The sequence below is a fragment of the Callorhinchus milii genome, unplaced genomic scaffold (genome assembly GCF_018977255.1).
Source record: "Callorhinchus milii isolate IMCB2004 unplaced genomic scaffold, IMCB_Cmil_1.0 Scaffold5, whole genome shotgun sequence".
Lineage (NCBI taxonomy): Eukaryota > Metazoa > Chordata > Chondrichthyes > Chimaeriformes > Callorhinchidae > Callorhinchus > Callorhinchus milii.
In genome coordinates, this window is record NW_024704746.1 from 55,697,723 (window position 1) to 55,722,492 (window position 24,770).

Below are 24,770 nucleotides of genomic sequence, written 5' to 3' on the forward strand. Positions count from 1 at the left end.
CCCTGGAGTATTGCGGATCAACCTGGCTCAGGACTATCAAGACCGCCACACAAATCTCACAAAACGGTTGTTCAAGTATTGCACTTTTCACGCACTGCTTATTAATGGCAAAGTAGCATCTAATTTGATATTTCCAAAATGAAGCCAGATACTGCCATTAATCCATTCAAAAAGACAGGTGTCTCAAACAAAACAAAATCTAAAATGTTCATAACGCCTGAATCTTGCACTTCTTTCTCAATTATTCATTTTCAAGGTTTAAGCAGTATTAGTAAGTTTTGATTTTTCTGCAGTCTTGCTGGATGACACTCTATTACTATGAGAATCAAGTATTTTTCAAATACATCATCAATCAGCACTACATTGTGTTACTTATCTTACGACATTATTGAAACTCTGCATTTAACTCAAAAAATTCTTCAGCAGTGGAAAATAAGTCCCAATGTCATTAGTGCAAAATGCAAGCACACTCTATCAGCCCAGAATTATCAACATTATTTAAAATTAAATACCTACTTTACAGGGTAATATAGTACGAATAATAATACGCGCTGAGATCTCGGTTAGTTCAAAGTTACACTTCTTGTGCGTTAATGCCTCACAAAATACTAGCCGGTAATTCAGGACTTACTTCACTTTGTAAACAAGTTATTTGTTTTGATATGCTAGTCGTACAGGTACTACTGAGAGTTTCCAACTTGTGCGAAACAATAAATGGTAAATCTGCAAAACATACAGCAAAAAAAAGGCAATTTTTTTTCATTTATTCAATGCATTAAATGAATGCTTAGCAAACATGGAAATAACGATTGACAACAACAACCTGGATTTATATAGCGCCCTCCATGCCGGACGGTGTCTCAGAGCCCTTCACAGTAACAGATCCCAGAGCCGAGCCAGGGGGAGGGGGAAGAAGGTGACCAAAGGCGCAGTCGAAAAGAAAGGTCTTCAGCCGAGACCTGAAAATAGGAAGAGAGGGGGCGAGGCGAAGTGAGTGAGGAAGGGAGTTCCAGAGCCTCGGGGCATAGTGGCTGAAGGCACTGTGGAGCGGAGGACTTGGGGGACAAGGAAGAGGCCAGACCCGGAGGAATGTAGGCAACGGGCACTGTTTTGGGGAGAGAGGAAGTCAGAGAGGTAGAGGTGCAGAAGAGTGGAGGGATTTGAAGACATGGGTGAGGATCTTGAAGTCGATCCTCTCTGGGACAGGCAGCCAGTGCAGTCTGGCAAGGACTGGGGTAAGCGGGGAGCGTAGTTTGTTGCGGGTGAGAATGCGGGGGGCAGAGTTTTGAATAATCTGGATTTTATGGATGGTAGTAGAGGGGAGGCCGGTGAGGAGGGCATTTGAATAGTACAGCCGAGAGGTAACAAAGGCATGGACCAGAGTTTCAGTGGCTTGTGGAGTGAGTTATTGGCGGAGACGGGCGATGCGTCGGAGGGGGAAGAAAGCGGTACTGGTGAGGGACCGGATGTGGGGAGGAAGGATAATTGGGGATCGAACCTGACGCCTAGGTTGCGTACGGGTTCGTAGAGCTTTAGGGGGAGGTCGGGTAGGTGGAGGAGGTGAGAACCATGAGATTTTAGACATTGACGAGAGCCAAAGAGTATGGCTTTCATCTTGTCAACGTTCAGCTGAAGGAAATTTGCGCTCATCCAGGTCCTGAGGTCTGACAGGCAGTCTGACAGAACATCAGGGGACTGGAGGTCGCAAAGAGATGTGTCGTCCACATACACATGGAAGTGTACCCCATGTCTGCGGATGTTATCTCCAAGAGGGAGCATGTAGATCAGAAAGAAGAGGGGGCCAAGGATGGATCCTTGGGGTACCCCGCAGGTAACTGGATGGGAGCGAGAGGAGAAGCCGTTTGTGCAGATGTACTGCTGGCGGTTTGTGAGGTAGGACTCGAACCAGGCGAGGGCGGTCCCACTGAGGTGGATGACGGAGGAAAGGCAGTGGAGGAGGATGGAGTGATCGACTGTGTCGAACACAGCGGAGAGGTCCAGGAGGACAAGGAGGCAGAGGGAGCCCTGGTCACAGATAGAGAGGAAGTCGTTTGTGACTTTCCTAAGCGCAGTCTCTGTACTGTGGGCAGGGCGGAAACCGGACTGGAGGGGTTCGAAGAGGGAGTGGGAGGAGGTGTGCGGGGAGTTGGTTGGCAACAACGTGTTCTAGGACTTTTGTGAGGAAGGGCAGGTTAGAAATAGGGCAGTAGTGGCTGGGGTTTGAGGGATCTAGGGAAGGTTTTTTGAGGAGGAGGGTGATGACAGCAGTTTTGAGGGGGGCAGGGACTGATCCAGAGGAGAGGGACTGGTTGATGACATCAGCCAGTAGTGGGCACAGGAGGGGGAGCTGGGTGACCAGCAAGTTGGTGGGGAAGGGGTCGAGGCAGCAGATGGTGGGTTTCATTGAGGTGATGGTGGGTGAGAGGGAGGAGGGAGAGATGGGGAGAAAGAAATAGAGGATGGGTTTTGTGGTAGGAGCAGATGATGGGGAGGGGGAGGGGAATGTGTGAGATTGAATTTATAATTATCTATTGAATAATAAACTGAATATTTACAACAACAACAAGATTCCATCTATTGAGCGCCTTTCACGTTGGGAGGACGTCCCGTCATTTAATTTATGAACCACATTGGAAATCAGGCAACTTTACCAAAATTGGGTTCAGTGGCTTCTCCAAAAGACCCACAAAGACCACATAATAACCCTCGATATTGAGTATCAACTGTTATCTGAAACAAAAATAATAAAGTTGTAAGCATGTTCAGCAACTTTAGTTCTTATGGAGATGGTGCTTCCATCAGAATATATGAAAATAAAGGATGCTCTTTCATTAAAAGTTTTTACATTATTTGAAAAGCGCTACATTCATTTCACTTCATTGAATGTCGAATTAGACTACTGTGTTTTATCATTATTTACGTAGTGTGCATAATTATTTGGTGATACACCAGTGAACATACAATATAAATCCTGAGCCGGTGCAGTTCATGCAGTTTAGTGTGATCCTATGACTAAATCATTAACAGATTTTTTTAAAAAATGATTCTAATAGTCTATCCTTGCAGTAAGTTGCACAAATGCATAACGTTAAATTGACCATTTGCTTTTTTTTATAGCAGCAATTCAATGCTATGTGGCACATGAAGTATAAATCAGTAGTATTTTACTCTCAGCATTATAAACACAGAATCAAAGGAGAACATGAATCAACAATACAAAATTACACATCTTGAGATAAATGTGAAAGTGACATTCTATTATAACTGCATATCACCAAATTAAACTAAATACAAAGCATCAGCCTTAGAAAGCTTCTAGCAATTTGATCTCAAAGGAGATTCCTTTACTCCTGATGGAAATAAAAATAAAAGCAATATCCTTCAGCTTCCTGATTTATTGTTTTCCCAGTGTCAATAGTTCTAGATCTGACTACTAAAAGTTCTTCAATTAAGTTGTTATATATATCTTAGTCTTGTACCCATCTTGCTTAGATATTATATATTCACCTGTTTGAGAGCTTTGGAAGAACAGCTCAGCTGGGTAGGAGTGAGGTAGCAAGTGAACTTGCCAATCATGTGGTGGGTGGATGTGGTTCCTCACAGCCAGGACCGTGTGACATTCATAACAGTGCCCTGTCTGTGAGAAGAACTTAGCACTTCTCCACCCAAGAGTCTCCTCAGGTCCTCTTCATTGGGAGGACCAGTTTGAATGAAGAGGCTCCCAAAGGTGGTAACACAATTCTGGGCCAAAAAGGGATTGAGACGCATGCTGGTTGAGTGGTCTTAACTGGTTAATTAGTGTTGTGTGATTCTTTGATTAACATTCATTCCTTTGATCCACAGCTGTTTACTCTTATTTCCATAACACTCTGTTATGGCATGGCATATAAAATGTATTAAAATTATTGTTGCATTGTTCTTACCGACAAAGCATTGTGTTTATCCCAGGTTACAGATATTGTATGTTTTCTGTTTGAAATCCGTATATAAATTCCATATGGTTGAATACTGATTGCCTTGTTATCAAATGGCAATGGTACTCTACAAAATGAAAACAATAACGATTGAAGAACTTTATTTAGACTTAAAGAGAAACAAGAAATAGCATAACATTCTGAAAAGTTTTTTGCTTTTTTATCATAGGAAGGAACCTATTACTGCATAAATCCAGGAGAAATAACAACAACTTAGATTTATATACCGCCTCCACGCCAAACGGCATCTCAGAGCGCTTCACAGTAATGGATCCCGGGACCGAGCCAGAGGGAGGGGGAGGAAGGTGACCAAAGGCACATAAGTAGAGAACTGGACAACAAAGATATGTTTGTTCATTAATACAATATATTTTTCATTTATACCACGCTTTTTACATTGGAAGAACACCTCAAAGTGTTTCACACATCTGGCTTTACACCCAAGCCAAGTGGGGGGGTTGCTGAGAGAGCGGTGGGGGAATAAAATGACTGAAAGCATGGTCAAAGACAAAAGTACTTTTTAAAAATGGAGAGGGGAGTTGGAGGGAATCCAGGCTGAAGTTCGAGAGCAGTGTTAGAATTGCTGAAAACTCGCCGAGTTACGCTGGAGCAGATCAGGCAAGTGTTTGCTGAGAAGAGGGAAGAGCTGAGTAGGGTAGGGCTGCAGAAGATCCTTGAGGGTCAGTCAAGGCCTTGGAGGGATTTCATTGTGGACAAGTATCTTGAATTCAATCCGCTGGGAGATGGGGTGCACGGGATAATTAAGTAGTTATTCCCGTCATCTTGCAATTAAATATAAACTCATATAATATAACTTACAAGGCATCTTTTACTCTAATTGCGCCATTGAACACAGAAATGAGGACTCCTTCTATCTGTATCAATATATGTTCCAGCGTACTATTTGATCGGCGGATTTCTACACTAAAATCTTCTGCGGTTCCATCGCACTGACGGCTCAGCATGTAGTTGCAAGTTGATGTAAAATGATAAAATGTATCCTGATATGATCTGACAGCTCCATTTCCCCATGTGCTGCAGGTGCCTAGAATGAAAGATCACAAGAAAATATTGAATGAAGAAAGTAGTGTGGCCAATTTGATCCAATTCTTCCAGATTACCCATGCTGCTGTTAAAGCATTCAATCATTTCTTAAATGAAATGAAACCAATCTTGCTGGTAGAATGGGTTCCAATTATTAATTAATCTTTTTATAAAGCAGTAATTCCTGGTGGATGTCCTAAATTATCCTTCAATGTGTGCTCTGTGAACCTGTGTCCTCTTTTTCTGGGGCTTGGTGTATCTGAATGCATTACTTTCTGGTGTTTTGCATCTTGTATAACTCTTTAACATTCATGCTGATATGGCTTTTATCAAGGCTGAATGCCTATCTTATCTAATTGTTCATCAAAGCTAATCCCGCTAATTCTGTGAATCGTACTAGTTGTTCTGCACTACCTCTAGGATATGATCAGCTCCTTTATTTTTATTGTGTCCTGACCAGACCATTGAACAGCTAAAACATTGTTTCTAAGGATATGATTGCAACTGATTTGGTAATAAAGCCCAGCATTCCTTTGTCTGGTTTATTGTTGCCTCTCAATAATTTAGCATAGTCATCAACAAACCATCCAAGATCCTTAGATTGTTGTCCAAATTCCAACAATCACTTTTATTACAACTAACAATTACTAATGAGTGGATATGTATGATCTAAAAGAATAATGTTATTCAACATTCCAATATCTTAATAATGAGACAAATATGTACTTACCAGGACTATTATCCAATTCGGCTGATTCTAATTCACTGGACAATTCTAGTATGCGAGATGACTCTGATGAGGTATCTCTTTTATATCTGAAGACTTCTCTGAGAGAAGATCCCTCCAAGTCTAAAGGAAACCAAAATGAGTTTGGCTACAGAATGTGTAATATTTAAATATTGTAATCTTCTGAACAATTGTTCCTACTATACTACTACACCTGTTACCCGTGGGAATTTGTCCAATTAGTTAGCATTCCTGGGTTTCATATTTGTGAAAATATTGAAATTTAATGATAATATAAACATTATTTGTCAATACTGTATGTTTCCCGGGTTACAGATAGCTTTATATTATGTTGCACTTCAGGTACCTTGAACTATTAAATCAAGAAGCTTGACAGTGATGCAGTTATCAAGCGTTATTAATAGTTATTAATAGTTATTAATTATTTCTCTAACTGCATTAGTTTACCCCAGAATAAACAACCACTAGATGGCAGCATACCTTTCCTCCCAAGTGGTTTATTCCTCTTTCAGACTGGATCAGTACCATCTTTATTATGATTGACATTAATATTTTGCAATGGCTAAGGACCCAATTGGTAACAAGCTATTTCAAAAGCTTTCAAAAGGAAATTAGATGGGTGTGGAAGGCAAATTCAGCACATTCTGCCTTTTGGTGCAAAGTTAGCAATTAAGCAGGCCATATGCATCAAAGGCCAAAAGGAGCAAGTAAGATCAAGCATGTTGTTGTAAAACTTTACAACATCCTATTGAAAGATAAGGTGACTATCTCATGTTGACCTAAAACAGATCTAACACCCTTGTGATGTTTCTCGAGAGCTCTTGCGAGACAGGACGTTGTAAAGTAATCAATGTAGAATGTCTCCTCAGAACTGTTGAATGAGATCTGTATAAAGATGAGATGTTTTAACCTATTTGGTGTGCAGAGTAGGGAGCAGCACTAGAAGGAAGTCGTTGCTACTGCCCTGCACCCCATATATATATATGTGAAATAAAGCTTGTTAAATAAATGCCGCACTGACTCGGGCGTGTTGAGCTTCAGGTCATCAAGAGCAATCGCACATAGCAACTGGGTTCGACAATTTGGAGGTACCACCGAGATCGAAAGACTGGGTTTCCCCTTCGGCTTCCTACGACTGCAGCTATCGGCACAAACATCGTGCACAGGTAAGCATTCTTACCATTGTTTGTGTCCGATGCGTTGTTGAGACGCGGTTGCCGAACGTTCCCAGCCTCTTCGATCAAAGGTGCAAAATTTTTGTTTTGTTATTTAGGTCTAGATTAGGTTAGACCTAAATAACAATTTTTTGTTATTTAGGTCTAACAAAAGATTTGTTAGACCTAAATAATTTCAGGCGGTTTAGTACTATAAGGTATAGTACATGGATAAGACGTCTTCAGGGAAGTCGGCCGCTGGTGTTTCCGCCCGACACAGATAAAGTTATAACTCCGATCGGTTGTTTAATATCGGTTGTTTAATATTAAGGTTGTTTAATATTAAGGTTGTTAAACTAAGGGTTCGAGTCCCTAGGATTGAGGTTAAGTAGACTACGGGTTCGAGTCCCTAAGGTTAAGTAGACTACGGGTTCGAGTCCCTAATATTAAGTCGACTACGGGTTCGAGTCCCTAATATTATAAGTTGTAATTGATAAGTTCGATGTCTTAAGTATGATAAAGTCTTGCATGCATAAGGAATCGGCCGTTGAAAATAGAAATAGATAATTGCTTGTATTTTGACTGTGTTGGGGCAACCACTTGTTTCGTTGTTAAACTATACCATGGGACAATCATTTAGCTCGGCTAAAAAGGGCGATAAGGGGACTCCAGCGGCTTACATGGAAACCCATTTTGGCCAACACAGTGTTCGCTATCTGCAGAGCTGGACTAAATTAACTAAGGGCCAGCCTTGCTCCTGTCCTCCAGACGGGTCCTTTAATAAAGACCGTATTGCCGCTCTTCAGGCAGCGGTACATGCCAAATCAGAGCAGAGTGGGTGTGGTAGCAGTATCTGCAGGAAACATAACCTATCCCCACAAATAGCGGCGCTTAATTTATGGGTCTGTGAAAGCCAAAAGCGTCAGGCGCAGAGTATTCTGGCCAGCCGGCAGAACTCAGCAACAAAGCTACTGGTGGCCAGGATAAAGAAACCAGAAAGAGGGGAAAGAGATGCAGCTGAGGAAGTCGCCCTCTTAACAGGATATAGGTGACGGTACGATTGAGGGTTACCATCAGTTTTTGGTAAATAGCGAATTACCAATTGATCTGTGTGGGCGAGATCTGCTCTGTAAAATGGGGATAATCATCCAATGTACCCCGGATGGCATTACCTTATTGGCACCAGAACGCGAGTACCCAGAACTGTGCTCCTTGGTTTCTCCCAGCTCTCAGAAACTACAATCCCCAGGTTATTTTTGTTGGACATTGAAAAAGCCTGAGGTGTTATATTCTACCATGTTACTTTATGTTAGTGAGCCACTTCTTGAATGTTATTTTTTGGAGCATGTTTTAGCACCACCTACTTCCAGATTGCATTGTACGGCTTTCTACGTCGACAACAAGGAAGTGGACATAACTCGGTTCAAAGAGCATGTCGCGGTTGCTTCCACTATTCAGGCTCATTTCCTCTATTTGGGACCGCAGGGTATTGCAGCTGCATGTACTCTGACAACAGAGGAGCAGCTTTATTTTAAAGGTAATACTTCTGACTCTCATGTAACATTAAGAATAGTGGATGGGTTCAGCCCAAAGGACTTAGGGCAAATGGTCAGGAAGGCAAACTGGTCACCAAATTTCACCGAACTTTGCCCTGACATTTTATACGACTCGTGCTTGCGGATTTATAAACTGTGTATTGATCCCCTCTCACTTTTGACCATGTTTGAGTTTATTCAGCACACTCACAATTCATCTTCCCATGTTCTGCCTCTTCTGGCGGCAGAACCAGAGTGGTTAAAAGAAATAAACTCCGCCCTATGGACCATACACCCCAATGATGTGGGGAAGATACTGACGGCAGCACCCTTTAAGGTACAGGTGCACCCAGAAAAACCCCTTCCCTACCGCGCGCAGTATCCATTGAAAAAGGAGGCTGAGGAGGGAATACGAGCAGTAATAGAAAGCTTGTTGAATCAGGGAATCATTATTAAATACCGTAGCCCCTGTAACACTCCCATTCTACCAGTCCTTAAAGCAGATGGAAAGCGATGGCGCTTTGTCCAGGATTTAAGAGCAATCAACGACGTGGTAATGCAATGTTGCCCTATCGTCCCTAATTTTTATCTCCCAGCTCCATTTTCTTGCCCCACACATCACTGACATCATAAACCTGTCCCTCTCCTCTGGCTCTGTCCCCATTCCATTAAAAACTGCCATCATCACGCCCACCCTGAAAAAACCCTCCCTTGATGCGTCGCAGCTATCAAGCTACCGGCCCATCTCCAACCTCCCCTTTCTCTCCAAGGTCTTGGAAAGAGTTGTCGCCTCCCAACTGCGCTCTTTCCTCTCCACCCATTCTCTTTTTGAACCCCTTCAGTCAGGTTTCCGTGCTGCTCATAGCACAGAAACTGCCCTGGTCAAGGTCACCAATGATATCCTGACTATCTGTGACCAGGGCTCCCTCTGTCTCCTCGTCCTCCTCGACCTATCGGCAGCATTCGATACGGTCGACCACGCTATCCTACTCCACCGCTTGTCCTCCCACCTCAACCTTCAAGGCACTGTCCTTGAATGGTTTAGCTCTTACCTTTCCCACCGTCTTCACTTCGTCTCAACGAATGGCTTCTCCTCCACCCCCCGTACTGTCTCATGTGGTGTCCCTCAGGGCTCTGTCCTCGGTCCCCTCCTCTTCACCCTCTATATGCTCCCCCTTGGTGACATCATCCGCAAACATGGGGTTAACTTCCACATGTATGCGGATGACACCCAACTCTACCTTTCCTCCTCTACTCTCAACTCCACGACCACCGATGTCCTGACAGCCTGCCTGTCCGACATCGAGTCCTGGACGAGAGACAACTTTCTTCAGCTCAACGTGCAAAAAACCGAGGCCCTCCTGATTGGCTCACGTCAGCGCCTCCGCACCTCAGGCGCTGACACCATCAGCATCCAAGGCTGCACTCTCCACCTCTCAAAGCCAGTCAGGAACCTCGGCGTTTTGTTCGACCCTGAGCTGTCCTTTCTCCCTCACATCCGCACCACAACTGGCACCGCCTTCCATCACCTCCGGAATATCGCCAGATTACGGCACTACCTCACCCCTCACGCTGCTGAAACCCTGGTTCACGCCTTTGTCACCTCAAGGCTGGACTATGGGAACTCTCTCCTCGCCGGCCTTCCCGGCACCTCCCTCCACAAGCTGCAGGTCATTCAGAACTCTGCAGCTCGTGTACTGTCCCGCACCAGGCTTCGGGACCACATCACTCCTACCCTCGCTCGCCTCCACTGGCTCCCCATCCCCCAGAGGATTGATTTCAAGATCCTCATCCTCACCTACAAGGCCATTCACGGCCTTGCTCCCTCCTACCTCTCCAACCTACTATCCCCCTACCTACCTGCCCGTACCCTCCGTTCCTCTGGCTCCGGTCTGCTCCACGTCCCCCGCCCCAACCGCCTTCAGCCTCTCAGCCCCGAGGCTCTGGAACTCCATCCCCCAGTGCCTTCGCCTTGCTTCCTCCCTTTCCTCCTTCAAGGCCGGTCTCAAAACCTTTCTCTTTGACCGTGCCTTCAGCTCCCCTCTCGACTCTCCTCCTCGCTCCCTCCCTTCCCTCCCCTCACCCTGACCATTTCCCCCTCCTCTCTCCCTCCCTTCCCTCCCCTCACCCTGACCATTTCCCCCCTGCTCGGGTCATGACCCAACTGTGCAGCGCCTTGGGACGTCCTCCTGACGTGAAAGGCGCTCTATAAATGGAATTTTGTTGTTGTTGTTGTTGTTGTAATCCTGCGACCATTCTAACGGCCATTCCCGCCACTTCGGTCTGCTATTCAGTTATCGATTTATGTTCTGCATTCTTTTCGGTTCCAATTCACCCAGAGTCCTACTACTTGTTTGCCTTCATGTATAAAGGTGAACAATATACGTGGACTAGGTTACCCCAAGGGTACTGCGAGAGTCCTACTATCTTTTCTCAGACTCTACGGAATGACTTGCATGATTTGAAATTCCCAGGGAAAAGTACCCTGATCCAGTACGTGGATGACTTATTAATTGCGAGTCCATCCGTGGAGGCTTGTGAGAAGGATACAAAGTACCTCTTGCAGCAATTGGCAGTGAAAGGCCATAAAGTGGCTCAGGCCACAAGTCCATTATTTAGGGCACGATTTATGTCAGGATACTCGTCAACTCTCCCTTACCAGAATAGAAAGTATTAAGAAAATTCCCAAGCCAACTACTATCAGGCAGATGAAACATTTTCTGGGAATGGCCAATTATTGCAGGCAGTGGATTAGCGATTACGCTCAACTGTCTAAACCCCTGACTGAAATGACCAAACCGACCTCCAGTCATAATATGGAAGGCAGAGGCAGACCAAGCCTTTGATCAACTCAAAACGGCTTTACAGAGCGCCCCCACTTTGGGCATTCCAAATTATGACAAAGTGTTTAACTTATTTGTGCATGAGGTTGGAGGATTCGCGCAAGCAGTCCTCACTCAAGAGCATGGGGGAGGCCAGCGACCGGTTTCATACTTCACTACCAAGTTGGATCCGGTAGCTAGCGCTCTTCCAGGATGCCTAAAAGTTGTTGCTGCCACATACTATGCAGTTATGCAAGCTGAAGGGTTGACGTTAAATCACCCCCTTATCGTGCATGTCCCGCACTCGGTCGAGTCATGTCTGCTTCGACATGCAACTCAACATTTAACAAGTGCCAGGAGCAGCAAGTATGAGGTGGGTCTACTATCCAACCCAAATTTAACCATTAAGCGTTGCACTGTTCTGAACCCAGCAACCCTTGTGCCCATAGAAGATGAAGGGGAACCCCATGATTGCCTTGAAATCATTACCTTAGAAACAAAACCACGCTTAGATTTAAAGGAGAGTCCCTTGCAAAATGCAGATTATGAATGGTTTGTAGACGGATCAGCTTGTAGGAATGAGTTCGGTCAGCCCTGTGCAGGGTATGCCATTGTATCGGCTACCACCATTATTGAAAGCGACTCGTTACCCTCCACCACATCTGCACAGGCTGCAGAGCTAACTGCTCTAAAGCGAGCGTGTGAATTGGCTGAAGGGCAAACGCTCAATGTGTTCACTGACTCCCGCTATGCATTTGGAGTATGTCACGATTTCGGCCAACTATGGAAAAACCGGGGATTTCTTACTTCAAGTGGGTCCCCCATTAAACACAAAGACCTTATAGTAGGTCTTCTCACCGCATTACTACGGCCAAAAGCCATTGTGATCATAAAATGTGCGGTCCATACTAACCAAACTGACCCAGTCTCTAAGGGAAATGCTTATGCAGATGCTGCTGCAAAACATGTTGCTTTAAGTAAGCCTGTAAAAATATTGGCATTACAACAGGCTATCGAGCGCCCCGCTATTACTGATACGATGCGTGATGAAATATTTTGGATCCAATATGAGGCCCCTCTGGAGGAGAAGCAAAAGTGGGCCCACCTAAATTGTTTCATTAACGACCTAGGGATTTGGGTCTCGAACAAATTAAAGATAGTCCTGCCCTGGCAAATGTTCCCATGGATGGCACATGTGTTGCATAATTTTACCCATGAGGGAACGCAGTCCATGTATAGTTGGATAACGAAGTCATGGTTTGCCCCAGGATTAACCCCTTTCCTCCAGCAGATTGTAAAATGTTGTCTAATATGCCAAAAATTTAACCCAGGCAAGGTTGAGGATGTGACTCCGGCGTCCCATCCTCCCCCTCAGGGTCCCTTCAAGCACCTTCAAATGGACTTTATTCAGTTACCTAAAGCTGAAGGGTATCAATATGTTCTGGTTATTGTAGACATGTTTTCAAAGTGGATTGAAGCTTTTCCTTGTAGGAAGAATGATGCCACGACAACAGCCAAAATATTGTTAAGAGACATCCTTCCTCGATTTGGCGTACCATCTCGCCTTTCCTCCGATAATGGTCCTCACTTTATTGCCATGGTAATAAAGGACATTTGCAAAATGTTGAAAATAAAACAGCATCTGCATTGTGCATATCATCCCCAGTCTGCAGGGGCTGTTGAAAGGGCTAATGGGACGCTAAAGTTGAAATTGTCCAAACTGTCGAGGAAAGGCATGCAATACTGCATTGCATTAACTAAAACCCTATCTAGCTTTAATTTGCAGGTTCGAGCGCTCCCAACATCCATCGGCATCTGATCAATGCCACAAGTTTCAGCCAGGAGATTTCGTTTACATCAAGACCTTCAAACGTAAGAACAGATTAAGCCCGCGCTGGGAAGGACCGTTCCAAATTCTATTGGTGACCCACACCACTGTAAAGGTTCGAGAAAGATCTACATGGATTCACGCTAGCCACTGCAAGCAAGCCACGACGAACTCCAGCGACTGCGAAAAGGCCTAACGATTGTCACCTTCTCGTTTTTTTTTGAATGGACTTTGTGTCATTATGAAGTTGTTTTCTGCGTGCGTTTTATTGTTCTTGTTATGTTGTCATGTTTACTCTCTTATCCCAGGAGAGGGTGTCTACCAACTCCTAATATCTTTAAACCGAGACCTCATCATATCCGATGACCAGTCTGAGCCCTGTTCATCCGCCATTTGTTATACTGATGTACCCCTTGAGGAGCGATCTCCCATCTTTAATGCTCGTTTTTTTGTTACGAAATACTCAGGATACTTCATACTCTGACGATTTGAATTGTCCTGAGGATTCTGGTCAATGTAAATCCGTCCATAATAATTCCATGGTAATGTGTTACTGCTCCATTTATTATGAATGTACTTTTACCGAATCTTGTTTATATTCCACTGAGCGCGCCCAGTTTTCCAACAAAACCCAGTTTGTGTTTTCACGCCCTGGATTCCTATGGGACTAGAATTTATGTCAAACTTCCTCAGGGCTGGCGCAAGGGTCTAGCTGAGTCCCCCTTGCCTTCCACACCAGTACCACCTCCTTGTGATGTCCCTTTTTCAGATATGTATCCCCTTGCTTTTGCGCGCTTACGTTTGTTTGGAGACTCTTTATCAGCGGATTCTCCCCAGCCTTTCCGCTTACAGAATGTCTACATTCAGATGCTCCTGTGGAATCGCATGCTCGGGGCTCTTCTCCCTAATTACAGAGTAATGTGCGCCCTTGACCAGATTGCCATTCTCTCTCAAGCAGTCTCTTCATTGGCCTCTGAAACATCTGCGGAATTGGCTCTCGTTAACAAAGAGATGTCTGAGATTCGTCTATATGCCATGCAGAACCGTATGGCCCTCGATTATGTTTTGGCTGCGACGGGAGGAGTGTGCAAGGTCATCGGACTTGAGTGCTGCATAACAATTGATGATTTTTCTGGTTCTATCTCGAATATTACCAGAGAGATCAACCAAACGGGGCAGGATGCGGGTAATATCATTATACATTCTGGAGGAGGGTTATTGGATTGGCTGGGTAATTGGTTGCAAAGTATGGGGCTAGGATGGTTGGGCAGTGCGGTCCAGGTTCTATTGGAAATAGGCCTAATTCTTGTCCTTATTATTATCGTCACTAAGTGTGCCCTGACGTGTTGCACACAGTGTTGCAAAAAGACCACAAAAACCATGATGACCATGAACATGGTCCAAGTCAACCCTCACCATGGCCCATTTCCCACATGTGATGAATGTGACTTCAAGGTGGCATTTGATTTTCCGGATACACTTTCGGAAAGCAGTACCATTGAGGGCTAAAAACATGGTAGGGTTATCCCAGGGATAAAAGGGAGGAGTGTGGAAGGCAAATTCAGCACATTCTGCAAAGTTAGCAATTAAGCAGGCCATATGCATCAAAGGCCAAAAGGAGCAAGTAAGATCAAGCATGTTGTTGTAAAACTTTACAACATCCTATTGAAAGATAAGGTGACTATCTCATGTTGACCTAAAACAGATCTAACACCCTTGTGATGTTTCTCGAGAGCTCTTGCGAGACAGGACGTTGTAAAGTAATCAATGTAGAATGTCTCCTCAGAACTGTTGAATGAGATCTGTATAAAGATGAGATGTTTTAACCTATTTGGTGTGCAGAGTAGGGAGCAGCACTAGAAGGAAGTCGTTGCTACTGCCCTGCACCCCATATATATATATGTGAAATAAAGCTTGTTAAATAAATGCCGCACTGACTCGGGCGTGTTGAGCTTCAGGTCATCAAGAGCAATCGCACATAGCAACTGGGTTCGACAATGGGTACTTAAAAAGGAAGAATTTGCAGGGCTATGGGGCAAGAGCGGGGGAATGGGATTAGTTGGTAGCTCTTTCAAAAAGCCGGCACAGGCACGATAGGCCAAATGGCTTCCTTCTGTGCTATAAAATTCTATGATTCCATGTTTCTAAAATAATAATAATAACCCTTGTATTTGATATAGCACTTTTCAGTCTTCTAGATGTCTCAAAGCGCTTCATAGAATATACTTTAAAGTGAGTTGACTGTTTATTTGTGGGCGAAACCCAGCAGTCAATTGCACTCAGTAGTGTCGCCCAAATAGTCATGGACTGAAGTGACCAATTTATTAATGTTTTTTTTGAGGGATTATTATCAGGCATGTGGAGGAAGGAAACTTACCCAAAGTTTTTGCCCTGCCGAGAATCTAACCCAGATCTCTCGCTTGCGAGGCGAGTACTCTAACCACTGAGCTACAGGACTCCATGGCCACATGAGGAATATTGGTTTAAATTAGCATTTTGTTAAGCATCTCTTGTATTACTTCATTCTAACATGAGCTACCCGGAGGTGGCTGCAGCCCATCTCAGTAGGTGGATCCTTCCTCGTCCAAACGTCAATGTCACCTGCCATTTTGTTGTAATTAAAAAGATGTAATTTTGCATTGTACATTGTAGGCTCTAGAGCTAGAGCAGTTCGTAAGGCTTTTCTAAACTTAATATTTATTTTCTAGAGTTTAACTGCCAGAGAGGGCTACAGTGCAAGCTCTCCTCAGTCAAAAAAAAAGCGTGTTACCAATTGGGTCCTTAGCCATTACAAAAAATTAATGTCAATCATAATAAAGATGGTACTGATCTAGTCTGAAAGAGAAATAAACCACTTGGGAGGAGAGGTATGCTGCCGTCTAGAAATTGTTTACACTGGGGTAAACTAATACAGTTAGAGAAATAATTAATAACTATTAATAACTATTAATAACTCTTGATAACTCCATCACTGTCAAGCGATCTGGGCTGCTACCTCGGGTGAAGGGCACTATATAAATGCAAGTTGTTGTTGGTTTGGTTCGTATTATATAATAATCCTTGCATTTGATAACTATCTTCGAGACGTCTCAAAGCCCTTCACAGAATATACTGTAAAATGAATTGACTGTATATTTGTGGGCAAAATGCGGCGGCCAATTGTACACAGCAGTGTCCCACAAACAGTCGTGGGTTAAAGTGACCAATGTTTTTTTCTTGAGGGTAATTTATTATGAGATCTATATTCATCATAAGCCTCTTTTTATTTCCATTCAATGAGTTGCCATTACTTAAGCCAGATTCTAAACAATATTATTATAATTTATACCATACTGCTAAAATAGTACACATTCCTAGCCTTCCGTTCATGCTACTCAGCTGAATGGTTCTACACATCCACTCTACATTCTAATTTTTAGTTCTTACCACTAATGTCCTATTTCAGGGTCATCACTATTCTGTAAATTACTTTGATTCTATTTCCAACTTACCATAAGTAGCCACTGAATAGCTCTGTTTAGCCCACTTGTTTGCAGAGACATCATCTGTGTTAGATCAAGATCAATGTTAAGCAATATATCCAAAATGATAAATCAACTCATTTAGAATATAATCAGAGACAGTTTTTTAAAAAATATTTTCTGCAGGTTTTAAAAAGGATTCAATATTCAACACACTAGTTTGTCACTATATGCTATTAGCTCATTATAATAGAGCACAAAATGCATCATATGATATATGATATTTATCACTGGCAGCTGGCTTTGGAAGTTCATCAACTACTGGAGACTGTGCCTTTGTAAATGCCATCAAGTACCAAAACTCTCAGTTGTCAGCAAATTTAAAGGCATGGTTCCTTGCAGTCGCGACAAAAAGTATATTTGTAATTTATTAAATAAGTATGAGTTAAAATCTACTTGTTGAAAATAAATTCTTCCCATGGAATATCAAGATATTTCAAGTTTGTGCAGCAATTTGAACAATTTATTGTTTGTGTACTCGTGCTGGAAATGTACTCCCAGATTATGGCTCTGTGAGCAGACCTTATTGATTGAGTTACATAATGTGGCAATTCCTAAAATCAAACCATTGTTTTTTCACCTGATAGCAACCAGGAAGGAACTGTTTGAACAGATTCATTTCTCTAACTCGCATCTCAGCATTGGGATTAATTTTATAATAATGGTACCTTATCATATGGTTGAGACATCTTAAAGCGCTTCACCAAATATACTGTAAAGTGGATTCACTGTGTATTTTGTGAGTGTTTCATGAGCCATGAAATGCTACATATGCAAACACTGATTGATATTTCCATGCAATGCATCATATAATTCAATACCTCATTTATTTCAAGGATTTCTCCAATCTGTCTAGTGCAGCCTGTAATGCATATTCCACAGAATATATGCAGACATATTTGTGAGTTACCATTGTTCATAAAAGCCTGTTTCTGTCAAACTATTTCATATATTTAAACAGTTCAGTTGTCAGCTTGTATGATTAGCTATGTATTAAAATACACTAGCTGGCTTGAAAACAGTAACCAGCAGTCAAATTTTGCAACTCTTAAGTAATGTCCTTTCATGGCAGTTTTCATGTACAGCATTCTAATAAGGCTGTTTTTGTTATGTGAACTTAGATCAGGTGAATATGGTAATGCTATTGTAATTTATATGGTTCAATACCCTGGTTGACCCTGTTCTAACAGCAAATATAATAATATAAAATGAAAGCAGTATGAATATGGTTCCTTGTAAATAAATACTTCAATTTACATTAGAAAGACAGTAAATAGTTTCTGAAATAAAAACAATAAATACAGGGAATCCACAGAAAATTTATGAATACCTTAGAGAGAAAAATAAGTTAAGGATAAATCAAAATAACTATTTACAAACAGGCCATCTAATGGACCATTAATAGATGGTGAAATATTTGTAAAGATGGGCAAATGAGTGTGACAATGGTCAAGCATGAAACTTCAGCACTATGTAAAATAGAAAATAAATCCAGGAAAGATGATTCACCAGCATTCTTTTTTAAAAAAAACCTTCTTAACTGTCTTAGCCCTCCTTAAGACAATATATTTTGTACAAAGTTCACAGTACTACTGAATTCATGTTGGTTTGGCATTTGGACACACCTCTGAGGCTCCATAAGAGAGGTGACTTCACAGTATGAATCAATCACAGGTTCACTACAGCCAAAGTAAGGTTGGTGCAAAATCATCACATAGTGCACCATGTGATAATAAAAAATAACTTAAGCAATAAAATTACGAACAAATGTTTGGGTTCGAACCATTATCTCCATTATCTCTATTAATAGTCCATTAATGAGACTGTAAAACATACAGAAAGGGAAATTATAAATTTGCCGTAAGGGATAAGATAATGCAATGGTTATTTGCACTCCAAAATGCAACATTATCAAAGTATGACTACAATAGTGCAGAAGTTACAAGGATGGCTAGTACAAAAAAAGTGGTTTTCCAAGATTGACATCATGGTATTTTGTTGAGGGAACTATGTTTCCATGCCATATAATTCTATATAGCTGTGAATCAAACCAATGCTTTGAGAAAGACAATGACTCAAAAAGTGAGTTGGGGCTGAGGGAGATGGGAGTATATTTTCCACATGCAATCTTCACCTTGCTAAGTAGAAAACAAAATCACCAAACAGATTTTTGTTGATGAAGAAGTTTGCTTAGAATATTTAATAACAATTATTCTGTTTGATATGGCACACCATAATGCCATATCATACAGAAGGCAATATTCTACCATCTGACAACATAAGCTAGATGGTAGAATCTTAAAGGGGGTGAAGTAAAAGCGAGACCTCGGAGTTCATATAAGTAAATATTTGAAGGTGGCAGGACAGGTAGATGAAGCTGTTAAAAAAGCATCTGGTTCACTAGGCTTTATAAATAGGGGCAAAGAATATGAAAGTCAGGAAGTTATGTTGAACCCTTAGAAAACACTGGTTAGGCCTCAGCTAAAGTATTGTGTTCAGTTCTGGACACCGCACTTTAGGAAGGATATCAAGGCATTGGAGAGGGTGCAAAGGAGATTTACCAGGATGGTACCAGGACTGAGGGACTTCAGTTATCAGGAGAGGCTAGAGAAGCTCTGATTATTCTCCTTGGAGCAGAGGTTAAGAGCAGACATACATTTTCAAAATGATGAGTGAATTTGATAAGGTGAACAAGAAGAAACTATTTCTTGGGTGGTCAGTAACCCGAGGACAATGATTTTAAATAGTTGTTAAAAGAAACAGAGGAGAAATTTTTTCACAGCGAGTTGTTCGGATCTGAAATGTACTTCCAGAAAGGGCGGTGGAAGCCGATTGAATAACAACTTTTAAGAGAGAAGTAGGAAATTATTTGTGGATGACAAGTTTACAGGGCTATGGGGAGAGCGGGGGAGTGGGATCGATTTGGGTAGCTCTTTTCAAAGAGCCAGCACAGACAGGATGGGCCGAATGGCCTCCTTCTGTAATGTATGTATTCTGAACTCTGCAGCCCGTGTCCTCTCCCGCACCAATCTCCGTGACCCCATCCCCCCCACTCTCGCCCAGCTCCATTGGCTCCCTATCCTTCAGAGGATCCAGTTCAAGATCCTGGTCCTCACCTACAAGGCCCTCAAGACCCTCTTCTTCAACCATGCCACCAGCCGCCACCCCCGACCCCAACTCCTGTCTGAAACGTTGTACATTGTCCAGCGCCTTGGGACGTCCGCCTTGGGACATGAAAGGCGCTATACAAATGTAATATTGTTGTTGTATAATTCTATGATTCTAATGCCTAAAGATCTCACCACTTTGCATAGGAGTGTTGCTATGTAGGACTTCATCTAAGATGGCAACGGTCAGGAGACTGGGTTCACGAGGCGCTCCTGGACCTTGAGGAGCACGGGGCTGGCTGTGGATTGTCGGGAGCCCTGGGGCTCGAGGTCTCCTGCGGCCGGGGAGCCTGGAGTGGAGTCGGAGACGGAGGCGACCTACCCGGGATCGGAGCCCGAGGCGGCCGGAGCGACGCTGGGAGTCTGCCCCTCGGGCGGGACTCGCGACTCATCATCCAGTGGAACCTGGGACGCGATCGGTGCCGGGGGGAGGGGTGGGGGGAGGGGAGGGGGGTGGGGCAGGGGGAGGGGCCTGGGGCAGGGGAGGGGCCTTGGGAGGGGCCCGGGTGGGGGGAGGGGCCCGGGGCAGGGGGAGGGGCCCGGGGCGTGGGGAGGGACTCACGAGGGACTCACCGCCTCAGCTGGTCCTCACCAGCAGCGCCCGCGCCACCATCTGAGACTCTGAGGGCTCAGCCAATCAACAACCGGCTGCTGCGTGACGTCATCCCGCCCGCCTCATTTGAATCTCGAGGCCAGGACTCACCAGGAAGACATCACTGCCCCATCTCCTCATTGAGTTTCACCAGCCCCGCGGGATAACCATGGCTCGCTGAACACTCCTGTCCGCTCCGAGACTTAGCGTGCACACATTGGCTGCCGCAATTGACCTGAGCTGTTTCCCCAAGATGTTCCCGACCCCGTCCCTTTCCCTCCACTACTCCCGTTCAACCCTCCTCTCCCTCCGCCTGCCCCGACTTCCACTCACGGGAGCCAACCTTTCTTCCCTCACTCACATCCCCATCCAACCCATCTGCCCACCCCCTCACATCCCTCATTCCCCCCACACTCCCACCACTAATGTTCGCTCCGCATCGGTCTCCTTTCTCCACAACTCCCTCTCCTCCATTCTGGACTCCCTTGCCCCCCTCACCTCCCAAACTGCCTCATACTCCCGTAAATCCCTCTGGTACACCAGCCATCTCTGTTCCCTCAAGGCACAAGTGCGAGCTGCTGAACCTGCCTGGACCAAATCCAAACTACCAGTCCATCGGCAGATTTGGCTTCACCACACCTACCGCTGCGCTCTTGCCTCCGCCAAATCCTCCTTCTACTCCAAGGTTATCTTAGAGGCAAAGGACAACTCCAGGCTTCTCTTTACCACCTCTAACCATCTCCTCCGTCTACCTTCCCATACCTCGCCCATCCTCTCCTCAAACGCCAACTGTGAGGAGATGTTGGACTTCCTCGAATCTAAAATTGAGGGGATACATTCAGCCACCTCAGCCCCGTCCACAGCCACCCCATATCACCTCTCCCTCATGACCCACCCCCCACCCATCCCACCCTATACTCCTTCAACCCTATCTCTCCCTCCTCCCTTACCACAACTGTCCACAAACTCAAACCCACCACCTGCTCCCTCGATCCCATCCCCACCTCTCTCCTTGTCTCCCAGCTTCACCTTCTGGTCCCTCTCCTGTCCGATGTCATCAACCTCTTCTCAGTTCCCACCCCACTAAAAACAGCCGTCATCACCCCCAGCTTGAAAAAACCTTCCCTGGATCCATCTCTCCTCTCCAGCTACCACCCTATTTCTAATCTCCCATTCCTCTCTAAAGTCCTGGAATGAGTCGTCATGTCTCAGCTCCGCTCCTTTCTCTCTCGCCATTCCCTCTTTGAACCCCTCCAATCCGGCTACTGCGCTGCCCACAGCACGGAAACAGCCCTGGTCAAAGTCACTAATGACATTCTGAACATCTGTGATCAGGGCTCCCATTGCCTCCTTGTCCTCCTCGACCTCTCTGCCACCTTCGACATTGTCGACCATTTCATCCTCATATATCGCCTTTCCGCTTTGTTCAATCTTCACGGATCTGCCCTTGCCTGGTTCGATTCCTATCTCTCTCACCGTCTCCACTTTGTTGCCTCTAACGGTTTCTCCTCCAGTCCCCACATCTGGCGTTCCCCAGGGCTCTGTCCTTGGCCCTCTCCTCTTTAATATCTACATGCTCCCCCTTGGTGACATCATCCGCAGATATCGGGTCAACTTCCACATGTATCCGGATGACACCCAACTCTATCTTTCTGCTCCACCCTCAACTCCACGACTACTGCTGTCCTGACAGACTGCCTGTCGGACATCAAGTCCTGGATGAGGGCAAATTTCCTACAGTTGAATGTGAACAAGACCTGGCCCTCCTGATTGGCTCGCGCCAGCGCCTCAGCGCCTCAGGCTCTGGCAGCATCAACCTCCATGGTTGCACACAACTCACCAAGCCAGTCAGGAACCTCGGTGTCTTGTTCCACCCTCAACTGTCTTTTCTCCCCCACATTCAAGCCATGACTTGCTCTGCCTTCCCTCACCTCCGTAACATCACCCGACTCTGCAACTACCTCACCCCTCAGGCCGCTGAAGATCTTGTTCATGCCTTCATCACCTCCAGGTTCGACTATGCAAATGCTCTGCTTGTCGGTCTTCCCAACTCCTCCCTCCACAGGCTGCAGATAATCCAGAACTCTGCAGACCTTGTCATCTCCCGCACCAAACTCTGTGACCCCATCTCCCCCATTCTCGTCCGACTCCATTGGCTCCCTATCCTTCAGAGGATCCAGTTCAAGATCCTGGTCCTCACATACAAAGCCCTCCATGGCCTCACCCCACCCTACCTCTGCAACCTCCTAATCCCCTACCAACCCGTCCATTCCCTCCGCTCAGCCGGCTCTGGCTTGCTCCATGGCCCCCGTCCCGCCCGCCCCACCATTGGCGGGAGAGCCTTCAGCCACTCTGCCCCCAACCTCTGGAATTCCATCTCCCAGTCACTTCACCTCATCCCCTCCTTATCCTCCTTCAAGTCCTGCCTCAAGACCCTCCTCTTCGACGATGCCATCGGCCACCCCCCTTCCCCTCCCCTCCCTTCCCCCACCAACCCCAGCTCGGGTCTGAAATGCTGTTATCTGCCCAGCGCCTTGAGACTTCCTCCCGACATGAAAGGCGCTACACAAATGTAATCTTGTTGTTATATGTAGATAATTGAACAAGCTAATTTGTGCTATCAGCAGCCTATAAACAGCACTAGCACAAATGATCAAATGTAATTATTTTCGGTTTCTTTCAATATCCGCCAAAAAGCTGTGAAGACTTTCTGCTCCTCTTGGGGTAGTTAACGTTGCCAAACAAGCAACTAGATTCTTATTTTTAGCATCTCATCGAAAGGTTAACCTTTTCAACCAGGCAGCATTCACTGAATACTGCAATATCAATCCATCAACCTGGATTACGAGCTCAAATTTTCATGGAACTAGAAAACACAATATTCTGATTCCGAAGAGAGTCATTTTCAATTAAGGCAAACATGCGCATAAACATCATTTTTTAAACTAATGGTTTGCAGACAATGCATATCTTTGATTAATATTGTACCCATTCTGTTCACAATTATTTAAAGTTTTAAACAAAAAGCAAATAACCTAATAGAGAAAAAATGTGGTTAAAGCTATTATCATTACAATTATAGTAAGTGCTAGTCACAGTTGTAGCTTGTTTTAATCATTTGGAAAATTATGGTCTCCTTCAATGATTGAATTCGATGATTGAACTGTGTGGAATGATAAAAGTAGTAATGGTAACCATTATTTTTACTTAATCACAAATTTGCCGCAGTATTTTTCCAACTAGAGCCATCTGCCTATTAAAGTTTAGGCTTTCAAAATGGGAAAAATGCCCAGAACTTGAGGTCTCACTGGTGAGATATAATCTGGTTGCTTAGCTTTGCTGATAACCACAACCTACATCCCCACCTCAAGAATTTGTTTAGACAAGTTACTGAAAAAGATGAAAGCGATTGCACTCATGGATTCAAATCAGAACCTGATGCTCTCATGTCTGGAGATCAAATAACTGAAACCTGCAATATTTGCCTATTAGGGAACTTGCGTTATTGGCATGATGCTGAACCTTGCAGACCAGAAGAACATTTTAAGTTCAGTCACTAGATGTACTTAGTTAGTGATCTCAGCAAGAGCATTTGTAGACACCTTAATTAACATCAATGTCAAGTAATTAATCCCATTGACGGTTGGGCATTCAGCATCTCTGCCCCCACATTCTAGAACTATCCCTCAATCCCTGAGCTTCATCCTATCTCTTGCCTCCTTCAAGTCCCGTCTAAAGACCATCCTCTTCAACCATGCCTTCGACCACCCTCCCACCCCCAACCCCCTTGCCCTCCACCCCTCCTGACCCTAACTCCCAGCTAGGTCCAAAAAACCCTGACTGTCCAGTACCCCGGGATGTTTTTCCGATGTGGAGTTCCCATTGCCATACGTATCACTGATTACATGGATAAATGTTTAACTACTTAAATGTATACATACCCACTATCACAAGCATAATTTTAGTGCTCCATTTTTAAAAAATAGGTAAAATAATATATCAGAAACAAGTCTTACCTTTGAAAAAGGAAAGTACCCAGAGAACCAGACATACCGAGTATTTCATTGTGTTAGTCTGAGAGTGTGTAGGAGTGCAATATCATCATAGTAAATTCTGCTCACCACTGGCTCATTCATTGTTACAGCTCTTTTTATATTCACTTTACAGTCATATTTGAATGGAATGAGGAAATTAAAAAAACGTAGCCAGTCACTTAACCATTTCATGACTGATACAAAAAGGCTTCAAAATATGTACATCTTTTTTCATGTGATGAGTGTAAGTATTATTTTCAGCTTCTACAAGTTAGTTACACATACTTAAAAGGTAACTATTCATCAATTTTTTTATAACATCAAAAACAAAGTTCCAATCTGATTCGTTCC

General features: G+C 44.1%; 1 protein-coding gene across 1 annotated transcript; it reads right to left on the reverse strand.

The window, feature by feature from the left end:
- Positions 1–4,065: 4,065 nt before the first annotated feature.
- On the reverse strand, positions 4,066–24,473 carry LOC103189553 (mucin-6-like). Its single transcript, XM_007909984.1, has 4 exons — positions 24,402–24,473; positions 16,597–16,650; positions 5,749–5,868; positions 4,066–5,019 (listed from the first exon to the last, which is right to left on the reverse strand). The coding sequence occupies exons 1-4, from the start codon at positions 24,448–24,450 to the stop codon at positions 4,790–4,792; spliced, it is 453 nt and encodes a 150-aa protein (XP_007908175.1). The 5' UTR covers positions 24,451–24,473; the 3' UTR covers positions 4,066–4,789.
- Positions 24,474–24,770: the final 297 nt, after the last annotated feature.